The sequence below is a fragment of the Lissotriton vulgaris genome, chromosome 5 (assembly GCF_964263255.1).
Source record: "Lissotriton vulgaris chromosome 5, aLisVul1.2, whole genome shotgun sequence".
NCBI classification, from domain to species: domain Eukaryota; kingdom Metazoa; phylum Chordata; class Amphibia; order Caudata; family Salamandridae; genus Lissotriton; species Lissotriton vulgaris.
The window spans coordinates 892,473,196-892,493,543 of NC_141693.1; the positions used below are offsets into that span (position 1 = coordinate 892,473,196).

At 44.3% G+C, this 20,348-nt stretch overlaps 1 protein-coding gene across 2 annotated transcripts; it reads left to right on the plus strand.

Annotated features, from left to right (window-relative positions):
* Positions 1 to 575: 575 nt before the first annotated feature.
* Positions 576 to 20,015, plus strand: RBP4 (retinol binding protein 4). 2 transcript variants are annotated; one of them, XM_086922482.1, is made up of 6 exons: positions 576 to 720; positions 1,572 to 1,727; positions 6,481 to 6,617; positions 6,737 to 6,843; positions 12,348 to 12,563; positions 19,619 to 20,015. In XM_086922482.1, exons 2-6 carry the CDS (start codon positions 1,611 to 1,613, stop codon positions 19,642 to 19,644), a joined length of 603 nt encoding a protein of 200 aa, XP_086778608.1. In that variant the 5' UTR covers positions 576 to 720; positions 1,572 to 1,610; the 3' UTR covers positions 19,645 to 20,015. The 2 variants fall into 2 exon arrangements, with proteins under 2 accessions (XP_086778608.1, XP_086778607.1); XM_086922481.1 differs by having other exon boundaries at positions 576 to 635.
* The last annotated feature ends 333 nt before the right edge of the window (positions 20,016 to 20,348 follow it).

Consider the following 20,348-nt stretch of genomic DNA (forward strand, 5'->3'; position numbering starts at 1 on the left):
ATAACTAGCAACTGTTAGTAAAAATTGTATCTCCTGTGAGGAATCTCGTTTTACTGTACAAAAAAAGGCATGAATAAATGGCCCTTGCAGAGAAGATATGGTGTCGGTTTTGAGACTGCGCTGCTACCGAAGGCATTGCGTCATTCTTTTGCGGTAGGGATGCTGTCCCACTCTCTGGGTTGGTCTGTGTGGTATGTGTAGGGGTCTGGGAGCCTGAGTTAGGCTTCCCACCCTCCCCCACACGACCTTCGTCAGAGCACCTGGGTGAGGCGGCGCCACGAGGGTCCCATTCCATCCCCAGGCGTGCATTACTGTTTGTTCCAACAAGTGCCCGCGCGGTGAGGGCCGCGGCTCCCTGCTGTTTTTGGGACGGGGTTAAAGTGCAACCCGAGCCGTTATGCAAGCTTGTTGAGTTGGGCCCTCTGCCAACTCTGGCGGCTGCGGCGGCTCCTCGACTCAGGACCCCCCAGCCTGGCTCCAACCCCTGCCCCCCCAGATCCCCCCACCCCCCTCCTCCAGCTTATGAAACGGCCGCAGCGCGCGCCGCTGTATATAAAGCTCGCGCGCGCTGGGCTGGCTGCCTGCACATCTGTACGCAGCTGGGAAGCCTGACTCTCTCGCGCGCCGACGGCTCTGTAAGGGACCGCGTTTGTTTATGAAGAGAACTGCAGTGGCTGACTGACTGAAGCTGTCTTTTAAAGCAGGATTGGGGCCCAAGGGGTGAGGGAGGATGGAAGACAGCGCCATAGTGACCGTCCCAGCAGAAGGAAGCTCAGAAGATCTTTTAGCCGTTATTTCGGGGTTATTGTGGGTTCATCTACGAAAGACTCTTGGAATGTACTCTGTAGGACGAAAGTGGGAATTCAGGGTCACTAAAGCTTCGGTCTATATGGAGTGGCAGAGCTGCAGTGGCCTCTTATGCTCCACTCCACGGAGTAGGAGTGCCAGCTGCACGGGAGAAAGTGCCTTACACTGCACTTTTAGAAGTGACAGGACTGCACTAAGTGTGCAGGGTCTCTTAAGCTTCACTCCAAGGAGCAGGAGTGACAGAGCTGCCCTGGAGAAGTGCGCAGAGCTCCTCAAGCTCCTCTCCAAGGAGTGACAGTGCTGTATTTAAGAAAAGTGCGCAGGGTCACTCAAGCGCCGCTCCAAGGAGTGACAGTGCTGCATTAAAAGGAAAGTGCGCAGGGTCACTCAAGCAGTGATTTGTGAAGTAATCTAGAGACTTCCTGACGCACCGGTCCTCTGAGAGGCCTGCTGCAGGTGGGGGAAATCAGCAACGTGTCAGAGACATAGCTTTTCTGATAGGCCCTACTTTTGAAAGACCGAAGGGGTTGAGGAAACATTAGTCACAAATTAGTATTTATGACAGGACGATGCAATTCCCTTGTAAACAGAGGGGCAGTAGAGCCAGGCTCGCTTCAGGCTGGAATTGTTGAGATTTCTATCTCAGCAGATGGGGCAGTCAGTCCAGGCCCTCCTGCGTTTCACAATCACCAGACGTGTATTGGTGCTGACCCTTCTCCAGAGGCTTCCCAGTAGTCGAGTAACTGGTCTGTCTTTCGTTCCAGGGGTGTCTTCTCTGAGAACGCGGTTGTGACGTCAGCAAGATGGACATGAAGGCGTGTGGGCTCCTGCTGGCCCTGGGTTTCCTGGGCACCTGCCTGGCGGAAAGGGACTGCACCGTGGACCACTTCCCGGTCAAGCAGAACTTCGACCGAGAGCGGGTATGTATGATGAGGGCCGTCTCTGTGGGGCTGTGTGTTATATGTTATGTTATATATATGTGTCTTTTATGCCATGTACTCTTGTATGTTTAACCAGGGACGTTGCTGTTGTTAGTGCAGCAGGCGCAGCGACACCAGGGCCCAATGGTGAATACGGTCTAGTGCATTACAGCCATAGCTGACTTGTACTACCTAGCTGGGAGCGAGGGGTGTATTTTATCTTTTTTCACTGACACCCATAACTCCCCAGATAATGTTACACGTTAATGGTAAATGCTATAATGCTGTTTTATGGTATTTGTTATGCTATGTAAGTTATGACTTTGCAACATGACGTATGCCGCCTGTGAGGTAACATCCGACCCGCCTTTCCTTCCTCTGCCTCTCCCTCGCAGTCTTGTTGGTGGCTCGGCCCTCTTAGCTCACACCATTCTCTAAGCCCACATGTCTCTTCTGAGGGGCTCCGGTAGACAACACGGCTTGCACCCTAGAAGCCAGGTTTGGTGGCTCAGTGGACTAATACAACCTGTGTTTGACCTCATGGTCACTGGTTCAAATCCTGGCGGGTCCCCTCAGCCTTTCATCCATCTGAGGTCGATAAAATGAGTACCATTAAGTTGAGTAACAATAAGCATCTATTATTCAGCGCCAAGAGGCCTATGGGTGAATGTGCGCTTTACAAATACACGTTATGTTACCCCTCCCGTCCGACTGCTTCTGTGTTGTTGATGGTAATGCAATGCCTCATTCACCGGAGTGGCCATGTATGCAGAGTGTTGTTTCTCCTATGTGGCATTCTGTCTGTCTGCCTGTTCAAGTGGTCAGGTCTTCTCATTTCCTTTATGGCAGTATCTGCCTCTACAAGAGAGATCGTATATAGTCACTCTGCAGCGTGTTCTTTTCATGGTCACAACGCAGTCATTTTTCGAGAATAGTATCAGATATAATTTTATTTTTCAGTTTTAAATAGTGCAAACTCAGCCCTAAGCCATTGGAGAGTATTATAAGAGCACCAGATTACATTACACAGGGTCAGATTTTTTTTCGTTTTAGACTCAATACCTTTCTTATTTTCTCAAAATCGTAGGATATTGACTGACCAGAGGCCAGGACTGGAACCTAGTTCTCCCGTTTAAATTGTCTACAGCTCTGGTTGTTAGGCCACACTTCCTCGTATATATATGTCTGTCGTAGAAATTAGAAACAATGCATTCTCTAGTTTCTTTCAAGGCATCGTGTCTGTCCAAACTAGAAATCAAATCAAAAGGGGGGTTGCTGCACTGTTCCTGGAGAAAGAAGAGGGGGTGGGGAGAGTTATTTCCTGGCGTGACCAAGGGTGATCAATGGTACCCTGGGGCATCCATTATGTTGGATGTATTTGCCTCACACACCCCGAAGAGTGTCATGCTTCATCATCGGCGGTTGCTCCTCGTCGGGGAGGCGGTGCAATCCCCGACGGGCACACCTCAGAGAGGGGCTCTTTGGCGGAGATCTTTTTTCCAACTGCCTTTTGGTGAAGTGGGGGTATGTGGGCAGGATGGTGTGTTCCTGTGATCAGGTGGTTAAAACGTAACAAGGGGTACCGGAATCGACTTTATTCTGGGGGTCCCCTGGCTACAGTAAAAAGGTGGGGCTAGTATCCTAGGTGTCAACTAATTATGTTGTGTGAACCTAGAAGAGACTAGAAGTGCATGTGGTCAACATGTTTCTCGCTAATGGTATCTTAACCGCGATTCTTCAGGACCAAAGTGAAAACAACAACATGCTAATATCATATGTGTTGTATTGTTACCTTAGTGGATCCTCCTATGCCTATACATAGAGAAAGGATAAGGAAACATTAATTGAACAAAAATGCAAGTCACAACAATGCCAGGGAGAAAAATATATACATATACTTACATGCTGGTGGTATTAAAGGTGATTTTACACATCCACCGCATGCCAAGTGTATGGAGTGTGCAGTATAAAGGTGAAGAGCACACGCTATCATTGAGACTGTGAGTGGGACTGTGATCAGTGAGGGTGATGGTTTAAAAACATTAAAGTGTAACTTCTAGATTAAAAATGCAGCAGTCTTAATATAAATGCCTGCCTGTAGTGTGTCAGGTGTTGGGCAGGTCTTTTGCGTGTCAGGTATTGGGCAGGTCTCTTAAGCTAACACCAATTGGCAACATTATGGGCGTAGCAGCACACTATCACTGTGACCCGGATCAAGACATATGCAGTAACACGTTTAAGGTAACCTACTCACCTACTGGTCATATGTAAGAGGCCACATGAGTGATCGGCAGGGCCAAACACAGCGCCAAACACACTCACCTTAAGGTTGCCGCCACGCACTCGGCTCCACACACGTGACCTGAACAGGGGGTGGTGACCTAACGCATCACACAGGTCGTCCGGTGTTGTTTAAATAACCCTCGCCGCCGAGCTCACACATCTACTCGAGCTCGGCGGGAATGGGTAGGTTACAACACTCGGACTCGGAAGATTTAAGGTGAGTGTGTTTGGCGCTGGGTAGAGGGTGAGCCACGAGGTCCAATCCCGCTTTCTTTGTGTTATGTAGTCCACCTATACTTATGCAGGGAAACACGTTTTCCTGACCGCGTTTTTTCTACCCCTACTCCAGCCACACCTTTAGGGCACAGCTCTGTAGTCCAGCCCTGCCGATCACTCATGTGGCCTCTTACATATGACCAGTAGGTGAGTAGTTTACCTTAAACGTGTTACTGCATATGTCTTGATCCGGGTCACAGTGATAGTGTGCTGCTACGCCCATAATGTTGCCAATTGGTGTTAGCTTAAGAGACCTGCCCAATACCTGACACGCAAAAGACCTGCCCAACACCTGACACACTACAGGCAGGCATTTATATTAAGACTGCTGCATTTTTAATCTAGAAGTTACACTTTAATGTTTTTAAACCATCACCCTCACTGATCACAGTCCCACTCACAGTCTCAATGATAGCGTGTGCTCTTCACCTTTATACTGCACACTCCATACACTTGTCATGCGGTGGATGTGTAAAATCACCTTTAATACCACCAGCATGTAAGTATATGTATATATTTTTCTCCCTGGCATTGTTGTGACTTGCATTTTTGTTCAATTAATGTTTCCTTATCCTTTCTCTATGTATAGGCATAGGAGGATCCACTAAGGTAACAATACAACACATATGATATTAGCATGTTGTTGTTTTCACTTTGGTCCTGAAGAATCGCGGTTAAGATACCATTAGCGAGAAACATGTTGACCACATGCACTTCTAGTCTCTTCTAGGTTCACACAACACAATTAGTTGACACCTAGGATACTAGCCCCACCTTTTTACTGTAGCCAGGGGACCCCCAGAATAAAGTCGATTCCGGTACCCCTTGTTACGTTTTAACCACCTGATCACAGGAACACACCATCCTGCCCACATACCCCCACTTCACCAAAAGGCAGTTGGAAAAAAGATCTCCGCCAAAGAGCCCCTCTCTGAGGTGTGCCCGTCGGGGATTGCACCGCCTCCCCGACGAGGAGCAACCGCCGATGATGAAGCATGACACTCTTCGGGGTGTGTGAGGCAAATACATCCAACATAATGGATGCCCCAGGGTACCATTGATCACCCTTGGTCACGCCAGGAAATAACTCTCCCCACCCCCTCTTCTTTCTCCAGGAACAGTGCAGCAACCCCCCTTTTGATTTGAATCTCTAGTACTCAGTACGGACACTTAGCTGCTACTGGACCTTCCACTACCTTGAGTGGTTAACAGTGTCCTTTCGCCTCCCCCTTTTTTGAAACCCAAACTAGAAATCACACATAGCCACAGAATGGCGCACTTTCTTCTATGTTGCCATTCTGTCCACTTGGAGTTTAGATCACTCAAAGACATGCATAGTCCCAGATCGACTCATTTGTCATGCGGTGCAGAAACCAACCAAATTTGCTGCACTGTGTTGCACTGGGGGAAAACAGTGCAACACAGTGCGATACCTCCAAAGCCCGCCCTTTCACTGGTGTCATTCCTCACTCTAGCATGCAATCAGATCGTCCTGGGTCACGCACAGCCTCCCACCATGATGCAGAGGTGAGTGTTCACTGTCTAACACAGCATTTGTACTGGAGCTGTACCCTTCCATTGCATGTTCCTGTACACAGACAAATTCAGAAGACTCCCACAACCCGAATGCATGCTGTGCACTGTAACACACTTGCAATGCCAGGATTTGTTTCGAGACTTGAGGAAAGTCCCCCTTGATTGCCTCTACTTCAGAAGGGCACATTAACCCCTTCCAGACGTGCAGGCGACCGCCATTCATCTTGCGGTCATCCCCATACACCCCTCCCTCCTTGCTCTAGTAACCACAACGGGGAGCCACTGCTGAGCCATTGCTGGTGCGTAACGGGCACAGTTTATTTACGTCACATAACGCATGGATCATAAACATCACAATTTAGTGGTCATACACACTCTCCATGGGTTACAAAGAGGCCGCCAGGTGGGCGGGGGAGGAATTTATGCCTCTCCCCGCCCCCCACCCCAGCTGGAAGTGACGAGCGGGACCCCAAAGGGGTCTCTGGACACTAGGCTGCCCAGTGTGTCATCCTGTGGCACTAAAGGGGCCGCCCTCTTATGAGGGTCCCCTGCGGTGACGTCGTCAGTCAACCCACATTTTTCTTGCAGTAGGTCACAGGATGGCCCACTGGCTCCACTCCTATCTTACCCTCACACCCTGGTTGCTTCTGTTTTCCAGTATGCAGGAACATGGTATGCCGTGGCCAAGAAAGACCCTGAGGGCCTCTTCCTCCTGGATAATATTGTCGCCCAGTATGATGTGGACGCAAATGGAAGAATGACCGCTACAGCCAAGGGCAGAGTCATCATCTTTGGGTCAGTCATTTCAATGTCTACTTGGTTTCTTGACCAGAACTTCAGGGCGTGCTTCACCATGGGTTAACATATGTGCACTTCAACCTGGAACTGACTTCTATGCCTTTTTTTCCCTGCAGGACTCTGGAGCTGTGCGCTGAAATGGTTGGGAAATTTACAGACACAGAGGACCCCGCAAAGTTCCGCTTGGAGTACAGTGGACTCCTGTCCTACCTTGAGACGGGCGGTAAGCGCTGGCCTCCATTTCAATGAGATAAACTAGGAAGTGCTAGTTCTTCTTTTGTTTCCTGTAACACTAGCGTTAACCTTCCATCCCCGTGTGAACAGTATATTTCTATATTATGTGACACAACCCAATAGCATTTGAGTATGTTGAGACATAGCTCCACGAGGTTAAATGAATTTGTCAATATAATAATTACGGCTGCATAAAACTATCGGGATTGCAATCAAATAAATCTGTTACAGCATGGTAAAAGTCGAGGGTGCATGCGGGTACATGGCACCTACTCACGATTTTCAGAGGGTAGATGCCTTGGCCCTACCAATAAGTTGGCCCTCACTGAAATATGCTGAGCTTGATTCGGTGTAATTTTCAGACACTGGGACACATTCAGCAGCACCTGCATGTAGTCTGCTTTCCATTCCCAGCAGCAACGTGAAGGCAGGGAATGGGCTTTTTATTTTCACCACGAGCTGGGCCAAAGATAAAGGCCGAAGTTAAGGGGCCACCAGGCCTCCCTTTGTTCCAGTATGATCCTGGCTTGACACTAGCCGAACTTCACAACTAGATGGAAATGGAGAGGAGGGCAAGCAAAGGCTCACAACTTACTTGTTATTTCTGTACAGGAACTTAAGAGAGGTATGATTTTGACTTTGACTGTAAGAATGTCAGATGTGTTGGTCTGTCCCAGTATTTACACAAATAACAATTTAAATACCACTAGTTTATTTCGTTTATAGCACTACTCATCCCACTGCAGGATGTTAGAGTGCTTTACATAGTATACACATTACACAGTGACAATAAAACATGAAACACAGATCTTTTCAGCAAAAGTGTGAACCTCCAGAGTTATCTCACCATTACTATTATTCCCTGAGATTTACTGGGTACACAAAGATCTCTGCAACAGATGTCTCTGCAGCAGGTGCCTTAACCCCATAAGATGTTTTAAAATGGGGACTTTTCAACCCATTAAGCGGAACAGATCTACTGCCATGTTTCTCCTTGTTGACAATTTCTTTGTGACAGTTAAAAACAAAATGTATTAGTTAAGGCTAAGATTTTGTGTTGAGGTTGTGCCACTTTTTTGTCACAACCATGCAGGAAATGTTGTTTGTTAAATCTCATAATGTGCTTAAATGTACTCATGATAGACCTGCTAAACATATGTGTGAGGTCTTAATATCTGATGTTATTTCTTGCAAGGGCACTTCCTATGATGTCACTTCCCATGACGTCATGCGCTGTGATGTCACGTGCCATGATGTCACTTACATACTGTCTAACTTGGTTAGGTCCTGCTTCTTTTTTTAGGATTCGTGCCCTGTTCATAGTGATTTTCCCCCATTGTCTCATATTATCACCTCAAAGTGCCCCTTCGGGCAGTTGAGTATGCAAAATAATTGGAACCCCATGCACAATGTGGTTAGAGGCCCCTAAGTCTCCAATATATTGTGGAGAAGTGTGGCTCAATGGTTAGAGTGGCAGACCCTGATGCAGAGGTCTGGCCCGGGACCAGGGTTCAATTCCCGCCTCAACGGGTCTTGGGCTCAATTTCCTCGGACCTGATAATTATTGCCTCAGTGCCTATTCTAATCATGGGTCCAACTTTGGGCAATAGCTTGCTTAATCTCCTCTCCCCAACAGCGCTGGGATGCCTGGCTTCACCTTGGGGGTGCCCAAGAGTGGGCATTTTCACAGGGAAAAGCCAGGAAGGGTTCCACATCGGTATGCGTAAGAGCGGTAAGACACCTCAGGGTATAAGTGCGCTGTACAAATTCATTTCATTCATTCAATATCTCACAGATACTCATAGGGCTGAATGTGGGTCTGGTGGGGACAAGCATGCTCAAACTGGGAGTAACCACACCCCTGCTTATGGATGCTGCGGTAATACTGCATACGTGTTCACACCCCCCAAATATTTAATACTGTGGTTATCAAGTGGCAGACCCTGATGCAGAGGTCTGGCCTGGGACCAGGGTTCAATTCCCGCCTCCCCGGGTCTTCGGCTCAATTTCCTCGGACCTGATAATTCTTGCCTCAGTGCCTATTCTAATCATGGGTCCAACTTTGGGCAATAGCTTCCTTGAGGATAGAACTCAGCAAGTCTGGATCTCTCCTTTTATGGCCAACCCCCAGAATCTGATGACAGGGGTTCCGCAAGGGTCGGTCTTCAGCCCTCTGTTGTTAGACATCTTTATGTCTCCCCTCATTTGGATGGTGGAAGACTAGGGTGCTAAAGTCATTGCATATGCTGATGACACCCAGCTTCTTTTCACTTGAAAGAAAAATGAGTCGTCCTCTTCCCATGTCAAAATTTGTCTGACAGCAGTCTTCCATTGGCTGACTGCGGCCCAGTTTAAATGTAACGAGGATAAAACCGAGATTCTTTTCTTCGTTAACTTTCCTCCTCAGTTCTGGCACTCCTTCTGGCCAGATTAGTCTCCTCGGCCTTCACCAAGGGGTCAAGCTACTAAGAACTTAGGGATCTGGCTTGACAAAAAGCCCAGCTTCGGCCCTCCAATCAACAAGTTGACTGGTATCTGCTTTTGCATCTTGAAAGCACTTAAACATTTTTTGCCATTATTGCCTCTTTCCTCAAGGGAAACGGTCACCCGAGCACTCATTACCACACGCATTGACTATGCCAATGCATGTATATTGGTCTGCCGGCTATCTACTGGATAAGTTCCAGGTAGTTCAAAATGCTGCTGCCAGAACCCTTATTAACCTCCCTAAGAGGGTCAGCGTCAGGCAGTAACTTCGAAACCTGCACTGGTTACCAGTAAACCTACGGGTGAAATTTAAGCCCTTGGTAATGGCAAATGCTGCCCTCCCATGGGCTCGGCCCGGTGTACCTGAGGAAGCGATTTTGGTTCTATGCTCCTGCTAGGCAGCTTCGCTCTTCCACACTGCTAATGGCCTGCACTCCCAGATTCCGCTTTAAACGGGTAGGTGGCACCTCCCTTTTATACACAGCAGCGGTGGCCATTAATCAACTCCCTCTTGACTTGCGCCGCCTTCAGGATCCAAAGATTTTTAGGAAGAGACTTAAAAAAAATGTTTATTTGTTTTTCTTGAATTTTGAGCAGAGAAATGAAAAGAAACAGATCACATTATCACATTCAGTATAATAATAAGTGTACATGAGACAACAGGCGGTCAGTCAGAAGTACTGACATAGCACACATTGACAGTTGATCTTCCCAGGGAGGAAACACACGAGGACAGAACGATGCATGTCCAAACATTCGCAATACAGTCTAATCATCACATAAAGCTCAGAACAGACAGCACCCAACGACTATAGGTGAATGCCCATTTTACGAACTGAACGGTGCTCCCAGCCCTCACTTTTAGGAAGAGACTTAAGACTTTCCTTTTTAATTAAGCTGTCTTCCCTTTTTTTCTCTCTCTTCATACTGGGTTCGCGTCGGGACACTCTTCTGAGTAGCTGTGTGCATTATAAAAATGCTATTATATAACATAACAGTCCATAAAAGTGCAGGTGCATACTCTTGATATTTTGACATACAGCCTTTCGGAGTGATCCCAAAATTTCCCATGACAGCTCACTCAACCCTATTTTTTAATTATTTGCATTCTGGTACTTGCAGTGTTTTGCCATTATATACCCTTGACTAGAAGTACCAAAATGAACAGAAGAAAACGACCCAATGAGGAACTCACACTCACTCCTGACAGAGGGAAGCCGGAAAACAATTTATGAGACAAATAAGGCAATTTCTGCCTCTTTCTGTACTGCATTTGAGGGACGAGATGTTTATGCAGGTAGTAAGTGATAGACCAGGTGCCATTTGAGTCTGAGGCACTGCGTGACATGTCTGAGCAATTTACTATTGCCCTGGGTACTTCGGATGGGTATAATTCACCGTACCATGTTGAGTAAACGTACAGCTTCATACTTTAATCTAAAGGCAATCCAGCATGTACATACTTTCTGCAACTACATCTTAATGGTGTTTATAGTTTGACAACATTGCAAGTGCCCTAAGGCTTACTTAAAGTCACTTTCACAACTGCTTGCCGTTGAACACTGGTGTATACAAACAAATCATTAATTTGATAAATGCTGACAATTTCACTTACATTTGTTTCTTGCATTCTTATAGAATGCTTTCATTTGTCTTGTTTACATTTCACCCTAAACACAAAGAGTACTATGAAATAAATCGTTGCTGCATGTAATGAGAAAGGTAAAACTGCGAAACTACTTTGAATCTGATGACGTAGAATTACAGGCATGGACTCAAAAATACCTTACAAAGCGTTGCTGATTAAAAGGTCAAGCGAGACTAAGGGTGTCACTTAGCTAGTGGATTGATCAACAAATCTAAGTCAGGGAAGCAGCAGAGTGAGGGGAGCTGGATTTATTATTGCTCAATTTCACTGTAGCAAGTAACCCAGCTTTGAGTAATTTAAAGTTGGCGTAATACTCTACTCTCTTTTACTTTTGTGGCCATAAATACCAAATATTCTTCAATCCCCATGCCTTTGAAGACCAACAACACATGTTCGTAATTACCACATCTGATTCTGTCCAAGCTGAGGGAACCAGAAAATGTTTGTGCTGAAAGTGCCAGAATTGTAGATATTTATTGAACTCCTGTCTTCCTACGCCAAACTCATGTCATATTTAAAGAAGACCTAAATCATGCCTGCTGATTTTCTATTAGGGTTTGCTAGCTTTGGACTGAGGCTTGGAGTATTATAGTTTTCCTTCACCAGGTATAGTTTAAACTTGAATGTAAGGTTAAAAAGGATACTAGCTCTGGTTAGGAATGGAAAAGGAGAAGCCTAAAATGGTGGCATATAAAATATTTCAGTAGTTTTAGTCCCTTGAGAGTGTATACGTAAGATGAGTAATTTGATTTATCCACCTGCCCTAGTTCCTAGAAGGTAGCGTTGATCTTTTCTCCACATAGTGTGGTCATGCATGGTTACACTGACGTTGTGGAGAGATTTTTAGAATTATGTAAGGGTTGATCAGTGCACCATTTTTTTCAGTAGAATCATAAGGCTACTCATGGAAGACCCAGATGGACCAGACCTATGTTCTAACTCAAACATCCCCCTGTCTCTAGTCCTGCTTGGGACACACATAGCTATTCCCTGAACTCAGTCAATGTGCATTTTTCTTAGCAACACGTGATGTTCTCTTTGTGAGTTTAGCAATTTGTTTATATTTACATTTGTAATAGTATTTACTTCTGAGGGCCCAATTCACAAAGGTAAACTTAGACTTCAGGTTTAAGTTTACCTTTGTGAATTGGGTCTTGGACTTCATGGTCTCAACTTAGACCTCCGTTCTAAATGTAGACTTCAGGTCTAACTTTACCTTGAATTGGGCACAGAGTGAGTTTCCAAGTGCACAGCCAGTCCCAGTTGCTGGTTCAAACAGACATTGTTACTGCATTTTGTTGATCACAAACCTGCTGTTCACCTCTGTGATTTGTAAATGCCCCTTTTTTGTTTTGCAGATGACCCTCACTGGGTGGTGGACACTGATTACGACACATACGCAATCCACTATGCCTGCCGCAAGAAGAACGAGTATGATGGCACCTGCCTTGACAGCTACTCTTTCGTGTTCTCCAGGGATCCGAACGGGTTGACCCCAGAGGCAAGACAAATTGTGCGGAAGTGGCAGGAAGTTCTGTGTTTGGAAAGGAAGTACAGAGTTGTAGTTCATAATGGTAAGCATTTGTTTTGGAATATCTTTTATTTTGACAAATTGAAGCCTTTATTTGGGAGCATTGTGCCATGGTTGGAGTAAGCGATAAAAGCAGCTATGGAACATTTTGTGATAATGGACCACATTTCAATGAGCAATAAGGATTTGGGGAGGTTCGCCTCCAAGATATTTTTAATGGGACAGAGTGATTCCTGTTACAGGGCAATTTTTCAGATATAGTGTCTGAAGAGGTATATGCATGGAGGTTTTATTAGAATTCCCTAGAGAAACTATTTAAATGTTGCAATACTTTAGGTCTGCTGCAGTACCCAAGTGCAGTTCCCAACAACATTGTTTTCCTGCAGCAGCAAGTCGTACTTGTATATTGTGTAATGTACCCTAGGCCTGGATGGACTAGCCACCCATTTCAAAAAGTAGGTGCCAACCTACAGACGCCGGACCAGTGTCCAATGTGGCCAGTCTAGGCTTGGAGTTAGCATATATATGTATTGTATTTTATATAGCACAAATCCTTCAGAAACCAACATAATACTCTTCAGTAAATAGCAGTATTGGTAGGCAATGTAATATCTATGTACATCAAGTGGACACTTATATTGCCTTTCAAATATTTAAACTTTTTACTCGCAGGTGGATAGAGGGATTTGCCCAGAGTTACACGAGTTTGGTCAATTACAGAAGCCATGATGAAACCCCAGGTCCCAAAGTCAGCCCCCTGACTGTCAGAACTCCCATAGATTCCCAGAAATGTCACCTCTTAGTATGACTGTCTCTTCCGCAGGAGATTTGAAGTAATGAGCACTGGAAAAAGTGTTTCAGTCAATTGTTCTCCCAAACGTTTGAGAATGTTTAAAGTAGTGTACAAATGACAGTAGTCAGTGTTAAAACCTGACTATATTAATATTATTGACAATTTCTACATCAGGAGCTTCGTAAGGGTTTTCTCAGTTGGGATTCCTGTTGGCCGTTTGTGAAAATCTATTGAGGAGAAGGTTTATATTTAAGCATCGCAGTTAGGACGGGTTGTTGTTATTCACTTCCATAATTTTTTTGTATTCCCTGTGTTATTTCTTTGCTGAGTCTTATTAAGAAAGGTCTCGGCAGTTCCAATGTTTCCAAATGACTCTTGTTCTCTCTGTCAAGCATCAGGTGTGTGTTCTGTGCTCATGCTCTGGTGCACATGCGCACATGGGGAGGTTTCATGTTGACTGTTTGGCTGTCTTCGAAAGGTTTGCCTGTAGACTTGGACTCTTCACTGTTAAGAAATGCTTTTTTTCTTCAAGAATATAAATCTATTTAAGCCTGGCTCTGCCACATCATTAAAGAAAGTACAGTGCCTGTAGTGTGTGGACAAATAGGTCACAGGAGTGGGAGACGCAACAGGAGACTGGCAAACGGGCATTCACATCTCGTGACATGATGTCAGACCCAAAGTTAAACAGTGTTGTTAGTCTACACTGACTATCTGGCCATCACCCAAAACAACTTCACTGCATGCCATGTTGACTCATATGTTGGCATGTGGATGCAGTCAGGGCCTCTTAAAAATACTGTTCTTCCCTGCTGGCCATTGCGTCTCAAAGAGGCCAGGAGTGTGAATAACAGATTGTTAGTAGCCACCAGTGGCGGCTCGCAGAAGTAACGCTGTGGGGCGGTGAGGCACGGTGGGGTCAGGGCAGGCTGGGTTGGTAGTGGAGTTCGACATACGACGGCAAATGTGAAAGTAAAGAAATAAAATAAATAAAACCACTAACATTGTCTTGCACTCGCCACATCGCCGACTCGGCGATGCAGCGAGCGCAAGGTAAGTGGTTTTATTTCTTTACTTTAATCTTTGCCGTCCAATTTCGGACACCACTAGCCCCCCACCCCACCGCCCCACTGCATTACCTGTGAGAGCCGCCACTGGTAGCCACTGACAACAAATGGCGGTTTTCAGGCCTATTTCACCTGTCACTTGTCACCAGACACAACACCTCTAGACATGGGTATCTGCCACTAATTAGCTTCCAAACTGCCTTGATTAAAGTAATTGAAAGAGCCGAGAAATACAGCCATTTCGGTAATTTACACCTGGGACCACGTGTGATAAAAGACTGTAGAAAGAAGGTTTGCATTGCAAGTGCGTATACTGCACTCAAGCTCTTAATAATATTTTATTTTATGCAATTAGGAATATTTTATTTTCAGCAACTACTATTCTGTTGTCCTTAAAGGCTTAGGTCAGTTTTTACTTTGCTATTTAGAAAGTAGTGTTGATAGTCCTCAAACTGGAACTTCAAAAACTTTTTCTGCCCTAAGGGTTTTTATGCTCTTCAGTCTTAATACATGGTCCTGCCTGATAGATCACAGATTTCTATCTTTCCTCCTAATTGATAGTTTATTATTCAAAGACTCTCCATCGAAATTGACGATATTCTAAAAACAAAAACTTTGCCATAGCCCGTGCAGAAGTTGCATCTAATGGCAGCCACAGGGCTAATGGCAGTCACAGGGCTTATAAAATTCTGAGTATTCCAGCCAGGGCTGACTCCACCCCAGAAATCTGTAACAAACCTGGGGCAAGATTCCACTTTTCAAGAAATATCTGGAATTCCAATAAATGTTATGTTAAATGGACTTGTTAAGCGCTCGAAAGCGCTGAGAGTCCGCCCCCTCAGAGCAACCCTTTGGAAGGGGGAAAGAGGTTTCTGTGGACCCCCAGACACCCCCTTGCAGATGTGTGCAGTCACTGACTGCACCTGCCTCCACGGGGATCTCTAATTCCCCTTCAAAGTGCTGGAGGGTTGCCGCCTCCACTGTGAAAACACGAAGCAGATGTAAAGCAGCCGCTCCATTTTTCACCGAATGCGCTTCCCGCAGCTTAGCGCGAACTCGCAGCTGCCCTGGGTGCAGTGCATTCATCATAATAGGGCACATTTTCATTGTATGCGCTGAACACACCTTTTAAAAGGTGCGCTCGGCACAAACACTGAAAATGCGCCATGTCTGTAATGTGGCCCAAGGAGGGGTATATCTTTTGAACATATAGGAAATGTATGTAGGACGATGAGCCAGGTACAAGGCCTCATGACAGAGGGCCTTGAAGCAGATTCTTTTCTGTACTGGAAGCCAATGGATTTTTTTCATATGTGTGGAAATGTTGATAAGCTTGCTAATTCTCAGTACTAATCCCTCTGCAGCCTTCTGAATTAGCTGAAGTCTATGTATCAAATAGGCTGGAATACCAACACACAGGCCACTGCATTCATCCAGCCTACTAATGATCATTGGTTGCATCTGTAGCTGCATTAATGTCTGAGGAATGAAAGGTAGAATCTTTTCTAGCACCTTCATAAACAGGAAGCAGGTGGTCATGGGGTTTATACCATGGCATTCAAAGGGCACTCTGAAATCAACTATGACTCCAATATTTTGGGCAATAGTTGTTGGGATGGGACAAGTTCCCAGTGACCGAGGTCACCACAACGGAGACCAACAAGAAGAGTTGCCAAATACCAATTTTATCAGAATTCAAATGACGTGACTTGGTATTCATCCGACTAACTACCTCGACTAGAAAGCATTTGAAACCACCCTGTAAGAAAATGAGATTCCCATTCGTTCGTATGATGATCTGACTGTCATTGTAAAAGGTGTAAAACTGAAAGCCAAAAGAGTTCATTAGTTCTGCCAGAGGAGCCACATAGACATAGACAGAACTCAGAGCAGATGGTGGTGGGCAACAAACACCACGCCATGTGCGAAAGAGCTGTGAGTAAAGAAGGTGAGAAGAGACTGAAAGTGGGTGAAGGCTCACAGCAATATGTACCGGACCCTTGTATGCCTTGGTATTATGTGTGTCTAGATTTTATTTGACCCTTGGACTGTTATCCAAGTAATTTGAGGGATGCTGTGGTATTAGTGGATGTTCACACTAAAGGGAATGAAGTTACATTTGTCAATAAAATAAATACTGCCAACCATCAGGGTCTTGAGAAAAAGTTTCACGAGAGAAGGCATACCTACAATTTTAGTTACAGATAAAGTTACTCAACTAACATTTGCCAAAATGAGGAGAGTTTTAAGGCAATCTGGTATTTAATATTGCAGAACATTAGTTCATTATCTACGAGTAAATTGGTGTATTGTTGAAAAAGTTAACCGCTTGTGTAAATGAGTCATTGAGATGGTGCTAAAAAGCAAGTTGGATGTGGAGAGGGCTGTTTTGGAAAAAATATGGGCTCATTGCTCTTGAGTTAACAGTTTCACTGGAGGCACTCCTTTCAGTATAATGAGAGAAAGATAAGGAAAAACTAAAATGGTTCCTGATTGGTTGAAATGTATCTGTGGTTGAAGAAGGAGCATGAATTACTATGAAACAACGCAAAGGCACCAGATGGTTGGAGGTTGGCGATTGGGTCATAGTTAAGCAGGTAACGGTTAGGAGTTGAGTTGGTAGATAGGGCATGGTATGTTAAACTTTGGAGGATGATAACAACTCATTGGTGTGAAGGGTGTCCAGTTGTTTAATAGCCAAGATGGAACACTAAAAGAGCAGCCTTGTATGTGAACTATAGGAGGAGTATGGTTCTACACCCTGAGGTTGATGAGGAAAATTAGTGGAGTGGCATGATGTTGAAGAGTGAGACTGAGTTTATGCGTAGCTCAGGATAAAGCTCTAGAGTATTGAAGGATGATATCTCTATGGGTGCAGGGGATGGGTTATTTTACACTTCATGGTATAGGATTTCAAATTATCCTGCACGTTTTGCAATAGTGTATATGTTAAGTACATTTGTTTTGTTTTCATTTCACACTATTGAAGGAAAGAGAGGGTATGTGTTATAATGTGAGGTCTAGGTGGAACTTGATGACACCAAAGTAATGACCCTGGCATTCCATTGAGGTCACCAGATTCAGGCTAGGTCAGTTTGGCCTATTGGGCTGGTGAGAAGACAGACCATCATCTTCTGTGGTCTGACAGCAAATAAATGCATCATTGTTCATCAATCAACCCTGCTGTGGAGTGACTTGCTATAGCCTCCTACAGTTGAGTATCCCTATTGTAGAGTGATATATCTTTCTGTCCATGATGTATCCTTTCATATCGCTACATATTGTTATTTTCAATTCTTAAGAGTTTACTTAGTAAGATTACTGCATTAATGTAACTGCTGCAGCAGTGTGTCCTGAGATGGCTACCCAGGTAGGCTGTGGGTGTTTTGCTTCTGGGTGACCTCATCTGGTTCACTATGGGGCACCTCCCTTTCATCCTGCACAGATAGCCGAGGGTGTTTGTGATATAAGTGATTGCATCATTATTCCAATCTTAAAGATTACAGGTCACAATTCAGCTTTCTGTCCTTCTCTGACTCTTCAGTTAAATACCGTACAGTTAGGATGTCATTACAGCACTCGGTTTCTGCTAAACTGTGGTACGTTATGTAAATTAAAAAAGGGGAATACATGAACTTCTGAAAGTCTGACACTGTATTTCTAGTCTGTTTTTTGTAGGCTTTTATCTTTATAGCGTAATGGCTGAAAAACTTTCAGTGGACAGTCGTAACAGGTCCCTTATGTTCCTTGTCTTTTCCTCTGCAAAGGCTGGTCCAAGAGCTTTCTGTGGTTAGGCATTACTCTAATCGGATTGGTCTTCTTGTGGCCCTGGAACAGGAAGTGTAGGCTACAGGGTGTGAAGAGTCCAATTGAGAATTCCATGGCATGAAATCAGCCCTTGGCTCTCGGCATTTTGGGATTGTAAGACCAGCATGTACGGGTAAAATTTGGATACCTAGGTTTTGTTCTCATTCCTTTTGGTACACATTGACTGTTCCAGGATTTCCAAACTCTTCAGTAGGCCTGTGATGATGGATAACGAGCAAGTGTCCCAATTTCTTACTTCCAATCTTTTTTAATCCAATTTGAGGTCTTCCTCATATTAGTCCTGGAATTTCCTTCTTCTCCACGTCTATATTGCTCTCTACTAAGTGTGGTGCCTTGCATGAATCGGGAGAATGTCAGAACAGCAGTACCCTTTCTGATGGCAGAAACAGAAGTAGCAACCCATAGGAGTGAGGTAAAGGGAGACAATAGTTTTATTTTTGACTCAATCTAGACAATGGACGTGGCAAAGACTTGCTAAAAGGTGTCTGTGACAAGGAAGACCTGGACTCAGAACAATGAAGATTGCCACTTATTTGTGGCAAGATGGTGTGCCCCACAGAGAAACTGACCTTGTTCTTCTTGTCAGTTAGCCAATAATTCTGAGGATAAGTCTTGATGATAATACCCTCTCATTTGGAGCCCACGTCGCCGAAAAGAGTAATTATAAGAATGCAGAAAGCAATGCATGTTGCCCTTAATTAAGTGTTGTCAGCAAGCACAATCTCTTAACGTTAAGGAAACAAAAGTGACCATCAACATATTGTGCACATAAATGAGTAGAAGGTGTGTTATGAGCAACCACTCTTGGCATGGATATTCTATCAACACCTGGTGTCACTTTGGCATTAATCAGTTTGCACATCCTGGATTCGGATGTACAGACTATATATCATAATGACATGCATTGTTTTGATACGGACTGTAATCTGTTCTGGGTCTGCACAATATTCATCTTTTTATTAAACCCACCTGTTAGGAACCACTCAGTAAATGTAAGTAGTTGATTTTGCATCACTGTGTATAGGATTTGTAGGCTTTGAAGCACTCCACAATACCTACAATACAATAAGTTAAACTCCATAAAGTTGTGCGGGCATTTTTCTTCAGCAAACATTTTATCCCCGAGGGAAAGGGACCGTCTACCGACTCTGAAATATGATGACACAACTTTGTGTTGTCTTTTAGTTAGTTGAAATGCTTGTAAAGCACAACTGGAGGTAAATTTGTACCATTTACAATGTCCTAGTGAGTAAAGGAGATGCACGGTTTGTGTGTACATTTCATAATATTGTTAAATTTACCTGATTGATTTTATTACCTTGAGAAAGGAGTCTAATTTGTAATCGTGCACATGTTGGGAATTCTTGATCTGTTTAACTTTATCTGTTTTCTGTTATTTTGTTAATTTAGGTTACTGCAATCAGAATGCTTACTAAACAAGACGCAGCAACTGCAAGTTATCAACCAAGACTGTTTACAAAACTCTACACCTTTTGCCCAACGCCTTTATTCGGCGCCTTTATGACAGTACAGTAACATTTTGGAAAATGCACGATAAAGAATCGAGAAAGCTGTTTTGAATTTGAAATAGAAATACATAACAATAATTTACGTATACAATGTACATAGCACAATGTCTTCTAATTACTACATTTATGTCACAACAAGGAAACCTGGATTGGAAAATTAATTTAGTATACATAATATCTTTTATCTTTGATTGAATTGGTTTTGTCCAAAAAAGTTGTTAAAACTGTATTTAGATAGTCATTTTTTTTCAATAAATGCTTCCTTGTTAAACATTAAACTGTTTCAGATATTTGTCTTGTTGAAAAGTCAAAACCCTCTTGAAGCATGAAAAGTGTCTTCTGAAAGGACATATTGATAGAGATGACTAAGCTTAGTGAATGGAAAGGATGTACTATGCATCACGAACAGCGAGTCTAACCGCCCTTCTAGGTACCTGCCCCGTTTCATTAAAAGCTTTTTCTATGTATTGAACATACCTCAGGCCATCGACACTGCTATGCGTTGAATATTGAGTAACTGTGAATGTTACTTGTTATGCCACTTATCAGCTTCTGCCTGAGCTGGCTTCAAAAGTGCAGCAACCCTCTGTGATACCATGAGTATCACAATG